We start from the raw sequence: 14,797 nt of genomic DNA, 5'->3' as shown, positions 1-14,797 counted from the left end.
TGAGTGTAAGAAAGGAGACACACTGGGCATTTATAAAGAATTCAATCCTGAATGAACGGGCACACATTCACTCTGCACTGTGCTGGGTACTAGGGGGCCAGGAGGGATGCAGATGCACAGATGACAGTAATAAAAACCCTGCTGCTGCTGCCGTGTAAGAGGAGAGGCAGCAGCGAGAGTCCACCCAAGGGAGCGCACGTCCAGGGAGGGTCACACAGACGTACCACAGAGTCCCACGATTGGGGGAACGTGAATAGAGGGCCACGTGCACAGATACCGGACGTGGGCTCTGGTTGTGGCCTCTTGTGAAAAGCTTCACAGAAGGGGTGCCCCCTGAACTGGGTGCAGTGTGATGAGAGCGTCCAGCAGGAAACTGCAGTTCACACGCCTCCCATGTAACCTGTGCGCTGTGTTGCTCTGCTCCAGCTGGAAGCCAAGAAGGCTTCTGGTGGCTTATGAGGCATCTGCGATCTGGCCCTGCCTTTCCCAGCAGCTCCATCACAGACCCTGCTCATCTGCCTGCTGTGGTTCCTCGGCCTGGAACGCCACCTCCCCCGCCGCTCCACCCCTGGCAGGTCCTTCAGCAAATACTCGCTGGACCCTACACAGGGTCAGCTCCCAGGTACTCAACTCTCCTTGCATCCTGCACACTTCACCACACTTAATCACAGGTGCAATGAACTCCCCCGATTGTTCATCTGACTTCCCTCGCCTGGAACCATGTGCATTCTAAACCCTGTGCTTTGCACACCGCCTGGCTCACAGTAAGTGGGCAAGAAATATGTGTTAAATAGATGAGCAGGCAGAAAAGGTTTCAGAGGAAGATTACTGGGTTGCACAGTTAGCGTCGTCATTTAAAAACAACTAACTAAGGATGTTCTTGGAAAATAACAGCAGGACTAGATTTGACATTGTGATTTTTGATGTAAAAGGCTTATGCAGAATATATCTTTAAATATGTGTCTCTGGTTGGAGATTAACGACTAAAAGGGAGGGGAAAGAAGAGCAGATCACAGAGATCAATGGAGGGGGAAAAACCCAAACTAAACATAAAAAAAAAATTCTTAAATAACACCTTACTTTAGAATTGGAATGAAACTAAGATATGTTTTAAAGTACACAATCATTTAAATGAGCAGACCTGAAGGTCACGGTGAGGACGAGACATCACTAATTTGATTACTTGCACAATTCCTTTAAAAATTAACGTGGCAGACAAAACAGAAATACAGGTCAATGGAACCGGGTAGAAAGTACAGAGCTAAACCCACATACCTGTGGTCACCTAATCTATGACAAAGGAGGCAAGAATATACAATGGAGAAAAGACAGTCTCTTCACTAAGTGGTGCTGGAAAAACTGGACAGCTACATGTAAAAGAATGAAATTAGAACACTCCTTAACACCATACACAAAAATAAACTCCAAATGGATTAGAGACCTAAATGTAAGGCCAGACACTATAAAACTCTTAGAGGAAAACATAGGCAGAACACTCTTTGACATAAATCACAGCAAGATCTTTTTTTGATCCACCTCCTAGAGTAATGGAAATTAAAACAGAAGTAAACAAATGTGACCTAATTAAACTTAAAAGTTTTTGCACAGCAAAGGACACCATAAACAAGATGGAAAGACAACCCTTAGAAAGGGAGAAAATATTTCCAAATGAAGCAACTGACGGGATTAATCTCCAAAATATATAAACAGCTCATGCAGCTCAATATCAAAAAAACAAATAACCAATCAAAAAATGGGAAAATCTAAATAGACATGTCTCCAAAGAAGACATACAAATGGCCAAAATGCACAAGAAAAGATGCTCAACATCACTTATTATTAGAGAAATGCAAATCAAAACTACAATGAAGTATCACCTCACACCAGTCTCCAGAATAGCCACCACCAAAAAATCTAGAAACAAATGCCGTAGAGGGTGTGGAGAAAAGGGAACCCTCTTGCACTGTTTGTGGGAATGTGAATTGGTACAGCCACTATGGAGAACAGTATGGAGGTTCCTTAAAAAACTAACAATAGAACTACCATACGACCCAGCAATCCCACCACTGGGCATATACCTGGAGAAAACCATAATTGAAAAAGGATACATGCACCCCAATGTTCATTGCAGCACTATTTACAATAGCCAGGTCATGGAAGCAGCCTAAATGCCCATCAAACAGGGGAATGGATAAAGAAGATGTGGTACATATATACAATGGAATATTACTCAGCCACAAAAAGGAACAAAATAGTGCCATTTGCAGAGATGTGGACAGACCTAGAGACTGTCATACAGAGTGAAGTAAGTCAGAAGGAGAAAAACAAATGTCATATAATATCACTTATACGTGGAATCTAGAAAAATGGTACAGATGAACTTACTTGCAAAGCAGAAATAGAGACACAGATGTAGAGAGCAAACTTAAGGATACCAAGGGGAGAAGGGTGGGGTAGGGTGAATTGGGAGATTGGGATTGACATATATACACTACTATGTATAAAATAGATAACTAATGAGAACCGACTGTATAGCACAGGGAACTCTACTCAGTGCTCTATGGTGACCTAAATGGGAAGGAAATCTAAAAAAAAGGGGATATATGTAACTGATTCACTTTGCTGTATAGCAGAAACTAACACAGCATTGTAAAGCAACTATACTCCAATAAAAATTAAGTTAAAAAAATTACATGGTAGAGATGGCTAGATGTCCCCCCAATATCCTTTACCCTTTTCTTCTATAGTAATAAGATTTTAGGTGGGTGTGTGACTGCCCAGAATTAAAACAAAACCTTCAGGCCTCCCCAGTGGTAGGAGAGCTATGTGACTAGTGTCCACCACGGAGGTGAACCAAAAACGTGGGACGGCGGCTTCTGGGAATGTGAACCCCTGCTCTCATTTTTAATCCTTTCATCTAAACTGCTGCTGGAAACATGGATGATACTATCTTACATCACAAGGTCAAGGTCATACAAGGTGGGGGAAACAAGAAAAGAGCCCGGGTCTCTGACCCCGTGGCTGCTACCACCAGCAGGACCACTCCAGTAAGACTTGCACGTGATAGAGAACTAAACTGCTCCTCTGTTTAAATCATTATTTTTGTATTTTTATCACTTTGTAGATGAAGCAAATCCTAACTCATAATTAGAAAATCCTTACTCGTTCAGATTTAAAACACGGTTTACGAATCTCTATATGGTCGTACCCATAAGTCATCATCATAAAGAATGGAACTTTCTTAACCAATTCTTAACTCTTCTGGAATCATACTGGAGCAAAGACAGGATACACACGTGAGAAGTTAAATAGTAATGGGAAAAGCAAAACTGTAAGTCAGAGGGTCTGGGACTATTCCAAGAAAAAACTATTGAGAAACCAACTGATTTGTGCTCGCTGCTGAAGATTACAGATGGACGAACAGTGTATGGCCTGGTGAGACTGTGTCATTCACAGACAGACGGCAAATGGTAGAACAAATCTGACTCCGTATTGGATCTGTTTCTTATATTTTAACCGTTGTATTCCATTGCCTTTGCTACCAGTTAAGAATGTTGCCTAGAGCCTTAAAATACACAGGATAGCCCATTTCCAAGACTCTGACCTTTAAGGGTGTAACACTTTTCCATTCATATAGAGAGAAAAAGTTGCAGAACACAGAGTAACATCTGTCTTGCTGAAGGTTTACAGGAACATCCTGACCTGACCTACTGTGGACAGCTGCAAGAACAAGGGATTCCTACACCAAGAAGTCTGCAGCAACCAACCACGCCTCTCCCTCACCTTGCCTTTAAAAATGCTTTGCAGAAACCCTTTCGGGTTTTTTGGGGGCACAAACCACCCGTCTCTTTGCATGGCCCTGCAATAAAACTTTCTCTGCTCCAAACCCCGATGTTTTGGTTTGGCCTCACTGTGTGTCGGGCACACAAACTCGTGTTCGGTAACAGTAATACAATTGGATAAGTATTACAGAATGTTTAGAGAAAGATAATGTGAATAAAGATGAGTATGAGGGTTAAAGTGGTGTATTACTAAAAGGTATCCATAAGTCAACTGGGCACCTGGAAATTCACTGACACTTTAAGGTACCACTCAGGAGTTGCAAAGAGAGCCACCCTCCTATTCTTGAACACAAGAGGATGCTTGAAAACATGAGGGTCTCAAACCACAAAGAGAGTTTGTGGCCTGAAGGTTCACCTGAGCTGTCCCAGATAGTAGCCACTTGCTATAGGTGGTTCTTTAAATTTAAATTAAAACTTCCATTCCTCGCTATCCGTATTTCAATTACTCACATGTGGCTAGTGGCTACCTTGTTAGAGTAGACTGTAGCCCATTTTCATCACTGCTGGACTGTCAGAAATGACCATTCATGTGGGAAGAAATGTCTGAAGGCTGATCTGGAGTCAAGAGTGGTCTGGAAGACAGGCAGATGTGTAACACCAAGCTCAGAGGTAATCTGGGTCTCCGCAATTTGAACTTCACAGATTTATAAATGTTTTATGACGAGTTCCTAACAGTATTTTGAATAACCCTTTTCTCATATATGAGAAAGTAGAGACTCTAGAAATCTCTGGACTTTCGAGTAAAGTGTAGAAAAAAATTTCTGGCACACAGAATTTTTCTATTACTGACACAAGTAAAGCATAAAAGCATGTTTTCTTATTTTAGATTCTTGAATGTTCCTGAGCCATAGAGCTCCCTCTAGAGGAAAAGAGTAGGGAAACAAAGATTTTTAAAGCCAACAGGAGACACACACACACACAAGCTCAGGAAAGGAGAATAATAGAAAACAAAAAAGTGACAAGACAATAATAACAGAAATTGAGTAAAAAATGATGCAAAAATAATATTTTAATTTTCCTTCTCCTGATTTAATGTAAAGGTAAGTAACAGAGTTAGAAATTCGGGGTTAACTAACAGAAACCTTATCAACTATATAGACTATATGATGATTTCTACCTAGCCTTAGACCCTGTCATCTTTTATCCAGTCTTATTTTTCAATTTCTTTAAGGAAAATTTATAAACTGTGCATCTCCCACTTTATGCCTCCAAATTCATAAATACTGCCACCTTGTGAATGCCGTTAGATATGAGAGCGATCATAGATTGAGGTATTAATAATAAAGCTGATACTCCGCTTTTAACTATTCTAGGCATAAGCAAATCAGGTTTGCAAATGAAAACTAGTGCCTGATGACCATACCTGGAAATTACAGAAGAAAGAGCAGTTTAAGAACCGATGTCTTTCATGATTATCGTAGTACTAAGGAATATCTTTGTTACTGTTGTAATTTTAATTAACTGTTTAAACCTGAAAAATGTTTTCTTATCCTGGAGGAAAGAATATGGAACCTGAAGTTGAGACCCAGGTTCCAAGTCTTGGCCTTTTGACTTAGTAGCTCTAGACTTTGGGTTGTTTCTTTCAACTTCTGAAGACTCAGCTTGTCATGTATAAAATGACTTTATCCACTGACCTGCACTTTTGTAGAGATTAAATAAAAACAAGGAACATGAAAGCACAGCACACATGATGAAGTACAACCAGAACTGTTTCGGGATACTGTTTTTTTTAAAAGCCTATGTTTATTGTCTTCTCAAATTGCTGTAGATGTTATAAATTCCTACCCACCCTGTATCTCCTTTAGAATGAACAGTTTCATAAAAACTTATGATTCATTTTGGAATGTAAGAGTTGTGGTGATTTTAAATCCTGAATTCTGGTCTTTGGTAACTGCATTCCTAAAGGGCTTCTAATGTGATGCAAAGTCTCTACAAACTTTCCAGTCAAATGCTATTGACTGAGGCATTTGAATCAAGTCAAAATAAATTTGACCTGGATTCTTGAAGATTTCACCCCTTTGCTCACCGATTACCCAATCCCAGCAAAGGCAGACAACCAGAAATGAGGAAGACAGAGCTGTATTCTGTTGGAACTGAATTATCTACAGTAGGGAGTCCACATGCTCTGAATGCCATGAAGCCTTAAAACACTTCCCATTTAAAATAAAAACAAACACCAAAATACAACCTCAACGTCTTTTGGACTAAACAATCTATAAACTATTCTGAAGTAGAGATGTCTTGGGGGTGGGTGGAAGGGGGGATTAAATTTTTTAAGTTCTTAACTTTATATTCAGTAGAAATGGAGACCAAATTTTCTGAGTCTCTCTTTAGACAAAACAGGTGAATCTGTACCCCATGACTTTCATTTTACCGTCAGCATGTTTAGGATGCTTTTTTTTTTTTTTTGGTAAGTATTTTATTGAAGTATAGTTGATTTACAATGTTGTGTTAATTTCTGTCGGTCAGTTATACATGTATATATATGTATATATATATATATATATGTACATATATATATATATGTCGGTCAGTTATACATATATATACATTCCTTTTCATATTCTTTTCCATTATGGTTTATCACAGGATATTGAATATAGTTCCCTGTTGCTATACAATAGGACCTTGTTGTTTATCCATTCTATATATAATAGTTTGCATCTGCTAATCCCAAATTCCCAATTCATCCCTCACTCGCCCACCCCTCTTGGCAACCACAAGACTGTTCTCTATGTCTTTGAGTCTGTTTCGTACATAAATTCATTTGTGTCATATTTTAGTAGGATGCTTTTAATGGAGGGAAAATCTACTTTGCTTTTTATGAATTGGTAGCTTTTTTTCATGTTACAAGTAAACATAAAAGGAATTGGTTTCTAAGATGATTACGTGTGCACAGAGTTCTTGTTTCTAGGGAGAAAGGAATGAGATCCTTAATGAGTGAAAGTCAAGAAAATCTGCTTTAAGATGGCTTGGGGTACCTGAGCAAGGATAGTGGTATATTTTTGCAAATATACAGATTTCCCACAGTGGAGTCTGGTGCAAAGATAATCTCTTATAAAGATGCCTCAATGACCTTTAACATGAAAGCTAAAAATGTGGATTATTGACTTGATTATAATGACATGTTTCCACCACTACCATCTCGAATCCATTTTGTTCAAAATTCTCTTTCAGTGGAAAACATGAGATAACTTAAAAAAGAACTATTTAAAACATACTTGTTTTCAGATGCTTGTGTTGAGTTCTCTTACATGCAACTGGTTCTTCTCAGCAGATCAGAGAGAAAAACTCAAAAAGGTCTACACAATGCTCCAAGTGAGCTCTCTGTATTAGAAGTACCATGTGTGGGGTGGAGATTTTCTGATGCTCCCTTTGCGAGCGGAGCAGTGTGACTTCTGTTGAACACTACCGGACTGGAAAACTGCAAACCAGATGGGTTGAAAGTGTGTTCCAGACACGAACGTTATGGAATCTCTGTGGGCCCTCTGCACCTGTGTTCAGTGAATGGGAAGAAGGAAGCCGGGGTGGGTGCTGATCACGCTTGCGTGCGGGGCTCTGGCTGAGGAGTCTGCGGGCTACAGCCACGTCCTCCTGGAAACAAACGATGTTTCCTCCAAAAGTGAGACAAAAACAAACGGGCACTCGAAGAGTAAGATTCTCCCTCTTTTTCTAGATGATAGATTCTAAAGTGAGAAAAGAGAGGAACGTTTGCTTTTCTTTTTTAAGATGATGTGTTTCCAAATTTATTCTTGAGAAACAGCCTTAGGGCCCGAACATAAAATGTTAATGTCTTTCATAAACAAATACGCAGGCAAGATTTTTTTTTGTAATTGCAGACTTTGAGAATGCATTGAGCTGAAACTGGCTCATAGTAGATTCAGTACATTTGAAGTCAAACATCATGGGCTGAGGAAGCAACTAGAAAAGTTGCTTTGTCAGTCACCTTCTTAGTACGTATCTCTTATGGGTCAAATAAGTATGTTTTGTTGATACACACAGGTGACTATGGAAAGTACTTGCTCTCTGGCCATCTGAATTTAGTAAGACACTTGTAGGTGGTAGCGAGTATTCCAGATGGTCTGAAGAACCATGGGAAACGAAACTGATGGTCTTCTACCGGCCAGTTTCTTGTACACACATAGTAAGTATTATAGTTTATTTTGAAACAGCAGGCTCATAACACCTACTAGTTCATATTGAGCCCTAACTAGAACCTCGTGTGTATCAATTTATCCATTCACTAACTCGGTCAGGATGCAAAAAACATTTAGTGTCTAATGTGTGCCAGCTACTGAGTTTATCAAAATGAGTGAGACAAACTCCTTATCCTTGAAGAATTTATAGGATGGTGGGAGAGACTAGTAATTATATCTATTAAAACTATAATGGAATGTAGTGGGAGAGAGAAATACAAAAATATGTAAGGTGGGTATTTAAAGCAGAGGGGGTGTAGGACTGACGTTACCGACTTTGAGTCCCAGCTGGGGCAGTTGCCTCCGGCTTGGGGCGGTCCGTGTCCCCGTCCCAGGCTGACTCTGAGGTCCCATCCTGATGCTGGTAAACTGCCTCAGACTCCCGACAGTGTTTTATGGTTGACTGAGTCCTAGACCCTGGATTAAACCTTTCTTCCAATTAAACCTGGTACAGAAATACTTGAGCTTCTCACCAAAATCGAATCCAATAGGACCTCCTGTTCTTATCAGAATACCCAGCAAAACCTACTGCTTTGAGAGCAAGGCTTCCCCTTGAACGGGGATGGTTAAGCAGAGACAGGAAGACTAAGAAAACCCAGAGCTTTTACCAACAGTGATGACTCTGTCACCTCGAAGTGTTTGAGCAGGGGCGTCTGTGACTTACCTTTTCAAGGGGGCAGTGGATACTGTCTCGGAGAAATGGAAGCAAGTTGGGTCGGTCGAATTCTGCGTAAAGGCTGATCTGCTTCTCGTGGTAGCGCTGCCCCTTATGATGGTCTCTTTTGAAAAGCTTATGCAGATACTAAAAAGAACAAAGGAATAAACCAGGAATATTAACATAAGAAAAGCAATACCTGTGTAACACTGCTATTTTCAGTTCCAAACAACTTCCACGGAGAGGCTGGCAGAAAAGCAGTTTTCAGGAAAAATCTCTAGGTGAAGGGAAAGTGGAAAGGAGAACACCTCAGGGAGAGCAAGGATATGCTGACATTCTCTCCAGAATGGCCCCGAGTGACCTGGCTCTGCCACTGACCATGTGACCTTGGGCAGGTCACTAACCTCTGTGCCTTCGTTTCTCCATCTGCAAAAATCTCCTGGGGTGGTTGTGAGAGCTGAATGAGTTACCATTTGTAAATCACTCAGAACCATGCCTGGCACGTACTCGGCACCACAGAACTGTTAATGACAGGAGTGGTTAATACCATCACGATCATCTACTTCGCCTCAGAAACGAAATGCTTGATCAGTGGTGCTCCTGGATCATAAACATTCTCGTCCTTTATGTAAAAGGGGGTAGAGTCAAGAGCATGTTCTTAAGGACTCAAGTAGCAAAGGCGCTCAATTCATTCCCATACGTTCTGCATCTGCTCTCCTTAAGTCTTACTGAGATCTGTGTGTGCAATGAAAGGCTGCCTCTCCTGGTGACCTCAAAAAGTAAAAAAATCGAGAAGAGTACAGGTGTTCTGAACCCACTTTCAAAGCTGATTCCCTTCCCTGACCGTCTGAAAAAGTTAATGGACCTCCAAGGGAGTGAGTGAGTGACTTTCTACTTGGAGGCAAGTCTATCAATATACCGTGCGGAAGCCAGAAATCGACATTCAATGTCTAGTTCATGTTAAACGTACACAAACACCCCAGAACCCATGTGAGGCGGGGGGACTTCATCACACCAAGTGCGTTCGCCCCTTGAGTGGACTGGTTCTTCAGAAACACAGAGCGTCACCGGCCCTGAAGGTGTGAATGGGAATGAAGTCACCGGGGTTTGACATTCGCTGTTGCACGTGGTCACTAAAGAAGCCTAACCAGGACACAAGCACACTGAGAAACCCTTCCTCGGGTTACCTGCTCCCCTTGCCCTCAGGCAAGAAGGTGGGGGGAGTCAGACAGAACTCCACGATCTGATGGCAGACTCCGGCCGGTACACTGGCGCAGGGTCAGCGTGTGAATGGACACACTGCAGTTTCCCAGAGGCGCAGACAGATTTGGAAGGCTCTGTCACACCTTCAGGGCAGATTTATAGAGACATTACCTTGCCTGACAGGGAAGATGGGCCACTTCAGTGTGAGCTCCACCACCATTCCACCACTGCCCTAATGACACTGTCGCTAGATACCTCCTGCCTGTAATCCTGTCTCATGGCTCAAGGAGGCCAGAAATCACTGCTTTGTAAACAAATCCAATGGTGGCCAGCACAGAGGTACCTTGCTTGGGTCAGCAGGTAATCGGGACATTTCCAATCATGAACAAAAGGGCAGAAGCATCTGTACAACCTCTGAGCAAAAAACAACAAAACAAAAGAAACCCCCAAAATACCTCACATTCCTATCTTGGAGTCTTCAAAGGCGTCAGTGCATAAAACGGACTAGAATAAAATGCTCTGTTTCCTAACCCCCCTCCTGGGGTGCAAAGAGGTGGGCAAAGATACAAGAGTCCTCATCTTATTTGATGTCCACAGTCCTCCTGGAACAATCCCTATTTTCACTTAAGACTTCTCTTGTATAATTTTGAAAGGACTTGGAAAACATCTAGTCTTGCTTCACGCCCATGACGACAGCGATGCAGAGAATCCAAGTAACTCCCAACCCCCGCAAAGGAAATCTAGAATCAGGGGACTGTTGGCACCAGCACAAGACCACACAAGAGAAGCGGGCACAAGGAATGTCAGGGTGAGACACAAAAAAACAAGGCTCTGTTCTGTGATCGCTCTGTGGTCCTGAATACGGAATGGCTGTGTGGTGTTTCCTAGGCAGGAGAACTTGATATCCACAGAGCACAGGTCAGGGCACTGGCTTTGCTGTAATTTATGCCATAATTATATTAAATGGTAACTACAGAAGTGAACTGTACCCTGCCTGTCACTCTGGTCAACAAGGAATGTTGCCTGCCATCAAGCCCGCAGACACCGCAGCTCCTTGCCAACCCCCAGTGCGCCCTGAGGGGAATTCAGGATGGAGAAAAACACTTAGTGGCCCAAGATAGTTAAGCTGCATGTGTAAGGAATAATTTCAACGAGCCCAGACTCCCCCATCTTCCCATACAGAGAAAGGCACTAAAATCATTAACCGGAGATGTCTGTCTGTGTGTGTGTGTGATTAGCAGTAATCTTTTGATGTCTGACGCCATGTTGTTGTTGTTTTTTCCTTCAGCAAAAACTCCTATATATCCTGGTTCCCCCTACCTCTCTGGAACAGTCCCTCAGAGCTATCTGAGAGGCTGCTTTCCCGGGCTATAAAACATAATTCTCAACTTTCAGGTTGCGCGTTTTTCTTCCAGTCAACGGAAGGTGCTTACTCCCAGGCGTAGTTTGAAAACACAAAAATGCGATAACGTTTTTCTTTTAATCACAATTCGATTGTGAGCTGTTATTAATCCCTCATCTGGATTCAGAGCATATGCTGCATTATAACGTAATTCCAGAAACCTCCCGTCTGAATGTGAACCCGAAGTGTTCACTCCAGTCTCCTCAAAGCAATGCTGTGAGGTGATTTGCCTTCCTGTTCAATCAAAGGGCAAAAGGAGAGGACTGTCATGCTTACCACGTGCTGCAGCTCTGGTCTGTCTTCTAATTCTTCCACTACCTTTTTAATCTACAGAAGAAAAATTTTTCTTTTAACGTAGAGTTTAGGAGGACACAAACATAGCTGCAAAATTATCTGACAAACATCTCTCTTCTTTATGGCGATAGCGGTCCCAGACACTCATCTGTTTGAACACATGTAAAAACAAAAGGCACTCACTGAAATTTTATCTTCGTTGTCCAGAAGCATGTCAACAGCTTTCTGCAATATGAAAAAATAACCAGTCATTGAAATTTGCCATAGAAAAAAGAGAACACAGAATACAATGTATTGGATAAGGTATCACCATTAAAGGCAGAGGGCTTATTTTACACAGATAAGGTTCTTAGCTTTACAGTGGTCCTTCAGTGAGATATTTCTAAATGCATTTGAAAATGTGTTTTAATCTGAGGTCTCTGTGCTTTGCATAGACTTAAAATAGTGCCTTGCTACGACTCACTAATACAAAACGTCTGTAGAGTGTGCAGTACCACAAAAATGAGCTTTGCTTCTGGCCACCTGAATATTGACTGAGTCCCTCTACAGATTCCACAGATACAAGAAGCTGGTCTTATGTGGAGAAGAGGATAAGAGTCAGGAAAAAAAAAAAAAGAAGAAAAAGAAAAGATAGCTGAAGCTTCATAACGATATAAAGCTTATGGATTTTTAGAACTGACTTTAGCCACCGTTAACATTCATGAAACACAAGTTAGACAGTGCCTGTAGCAAGAGGTAGTGGGAAGACAGCCCACCAGACTGAGCCTCATACAGAATACCTGGGTCTTGTCCTTGACTCTGCTATTACATTGCCTACCTGTCTGCTGCGAACATTTTTTTCTCTCTGAAATATTAGGAAGTTGGAAGAGATTATCTTTAAGTTATTTTCTAATTACAAAGTTCTCTGATTCCTTAACTTGGGTCCATGCTCTTGAATAGCAATTATTTTGAGCTCATTCAACTTTTGTCTATAGCTTCATAGGCAAAACTAGGCTCTTGAGACACATGGGAGTGGGGTCGGCGTAAGGGGAGACTGGATATGGGGAAAATGTAATTAATTTCTATATAAGCTTCTCATCCTCTTCATCATCTTCTTCCAGAAAAGCAGAACCTCTGTCCCCTGAACTTCCTGGGAACTGCACTAATTATTTTTAGATCTGTACTGCCTAGGGACTTGACTCCTTCGAAAAATGGGCTAAAAGCATCTTTCAGAAAAAAGTGGATTTAGCTCCTGTTTAAGCGTGTGAAGACTAATATATAGCACGTAATAGATATATAACACATAATACCACTAAATACAGTAAAATAAAATTTTTAAAAATTCAAGCGACCCTTTTAGAGCCTTAAGGGTTCTACTCTTTAACTAAAATTTCGATTTTTTGGAATAAGAACCACTGTGTTGTATGAATCTCTTTCTTTCCATCATTAGCACTTGCATTAACTTTTCTTTGTTTAAAACACACAGTCTGTATCACTTTACAAGAGCCACTGTGAGCTGTGGAGGTAGGGTGCCCTCCTGAGACAAGCACTGACTGCACTCTTCAAATGTGTCCTGTAATAAAGTGATGCATCCCACATGTATCAGTCTGAGCATCATCTGAGACCAGTGGAAACTCCACATGCTAAAGCTGTGAATACCAAGGAATAAAACTGCAACAAATGCATCAAAGTAGTTTACTTAAAATTTGAATTCTGGGACATACAGTTAGTAGGGTTGAATGAGCTAAAGCATATGGCTAGATTCTCTGTTTCTATAAGTTATATGAATGGTTTTACCAAAATAAAATTATTTCATACACACAAACACAACTTCAAAAGTTCCACATCAAATTATGATTGCTTTTACAGAATAAACACATCAAGTAAAGGATTCCTCAATGCCGACTACTAGAGTAACATCCAGGGAGGGTCAGAAGGCCCGGAACATGACCAGCATGCAGCCAAGTTATGTGATTTATCAACTCCTCCAGCATGTGGACAAATGTCTAATTATTAAAAACTTGGGACAGCACAAATAATTTACCAGTAGGAAAATAAGAAACACATTATACCTCATTCACTTTGCTGTACACCTGAAACTAACACACACTGTAAATCAACTACACTCCAAGAAAAATTTTTAAAAAATAAAAATTAAGGGCTTCCCTGGTGGTGCAGTGATTGAGAGTCTGCCTGCCGGTGCAGGGGACACGGGTTCGTGCCCCGGTCCGGGAAGATCCCACATGCCGCGGAGTGGCTGGGCCCGTGAGCCATGGCCGCTGAGCCTGCTCGTCCGGAGCCTGTGCTCCGCAGCGGGAGAGGCCACAACAGTGAGAGGCCCGCGTACCGCAAAACAAACAAACAAACAAAAACCCAAAAAATAAAAATTAAAAAAAAAAAAGAAACACATTACCTCAGAATCAAAATCCATTAATAAAACAATTTTATCCTTGATAGAACTGAAAAGATTATGCTTGTGGATCAACTGGAAAACATCCTTATGTCTTAACGTTAAGTATATTTCCAGAGCATTGCCGTAGTTTTTGTCATAGGTGTACCTGGTGAGACAAAAGTTTTTACATTAATGTTCACCAACACATCTAATAAAACACACAGATACACACATGTAAATCATGTTTTACATTAATGAAAACTGAAAAACTTGTTTAGAGAGAAAAGCTAATTTTATTTAGAAAAGTGTTCCTTGGGATTTAACTATATGTGACCAATAAGTACTTCTTTCTCAGAACCTTGCTTCCCATCTCACCAAAATTTTAGAATATTTACAATATTCAACTAATAAAATTTTTCTTAAAAAAGTAAACTCTCAAAATTTTTTAGAGAAATCCATTTACCAAAGAAATTACGACCCCACATGAAGGAAATTCTTATTCTAGTAACAGAAAAATCAGTTAAAATTCTTACAAGCAGTGTTCAGCTGACAAAGGGGTGATATTCCAAAAGCTTCTCTGCAAGGAGGTTGTATAAAATTTAGATGTGTTTTCCTGTTGAAACAGTGTTTTTCACATTGCTTAATTCCCTAAGCCAGCTCCTAAATGCCAACAGAACTTAAACTGCACTGGGAATCCATTCTTAGCACTACAGAATTAACAGTATTACCAGTACCATGTTAGTACTACAGAATCCAAGGAAAACTAGAACAGTTTCCAGAAGAAATTCCTTAGTGTTCCAACTCAGAAGGCCACACACGTGTCCCCTTCTGTGC

The 14,797-nt window shown here is 41.0% G+C and overlaps 1 protein-coding gene across 2 annotated transcripts in view; it reads right to left on the bottom strand.

Annotated features, from left to right (window-relative positions):
• VPS41 (VPS41 subunit of HOPS complex) overlaps positions 1-14,797 on the bottom strand; it is a 178,780-nt gene that overhangs the window by 13,292 nt on the left and 150,691 nt on the right. For both annotated transcript variants that reach the window (XM_065884478.1, XM_065884479.1), the window contains 4 exons: positions 13,985-14,129; positions 11,776-11,817; positions 11,575-11,625; positions 8,703-8,840 (listed from right to left, as the gene is read on the bottom strand). In XM_065884478.1, the coding sequence (XP_065740550.1) occupies positions 8,703-8,840; positions 11,575-11,625; positions 11,776-11,817; positions 13,985-14,129 (376 nt within the window). The remainder of the gene's footprint in view (positions 1-8,702; positions 8,841-11,574; positions 11,626-11,775; positions 11,818-13,984; positions 14,130-14,797) is intronic.

This window comes from Phocoena phocoena, chromosome 9, assembly GCF_963924675.1.
Source record: "Phocoena phocoena chromosome 9, mPhoPho1.1, whole genome shotgun sequence".
Taxonomy (NCBI): domain Eukaryota; kingdom Metazoa; phylum Chordata; class Mammalia; order Artiodactyla; family Phocoenidae; genus Phocoena; species Phocoena phocoena.
This window is presented reverse-complemented; position numbering and strand designations above follow the sequence as displayed.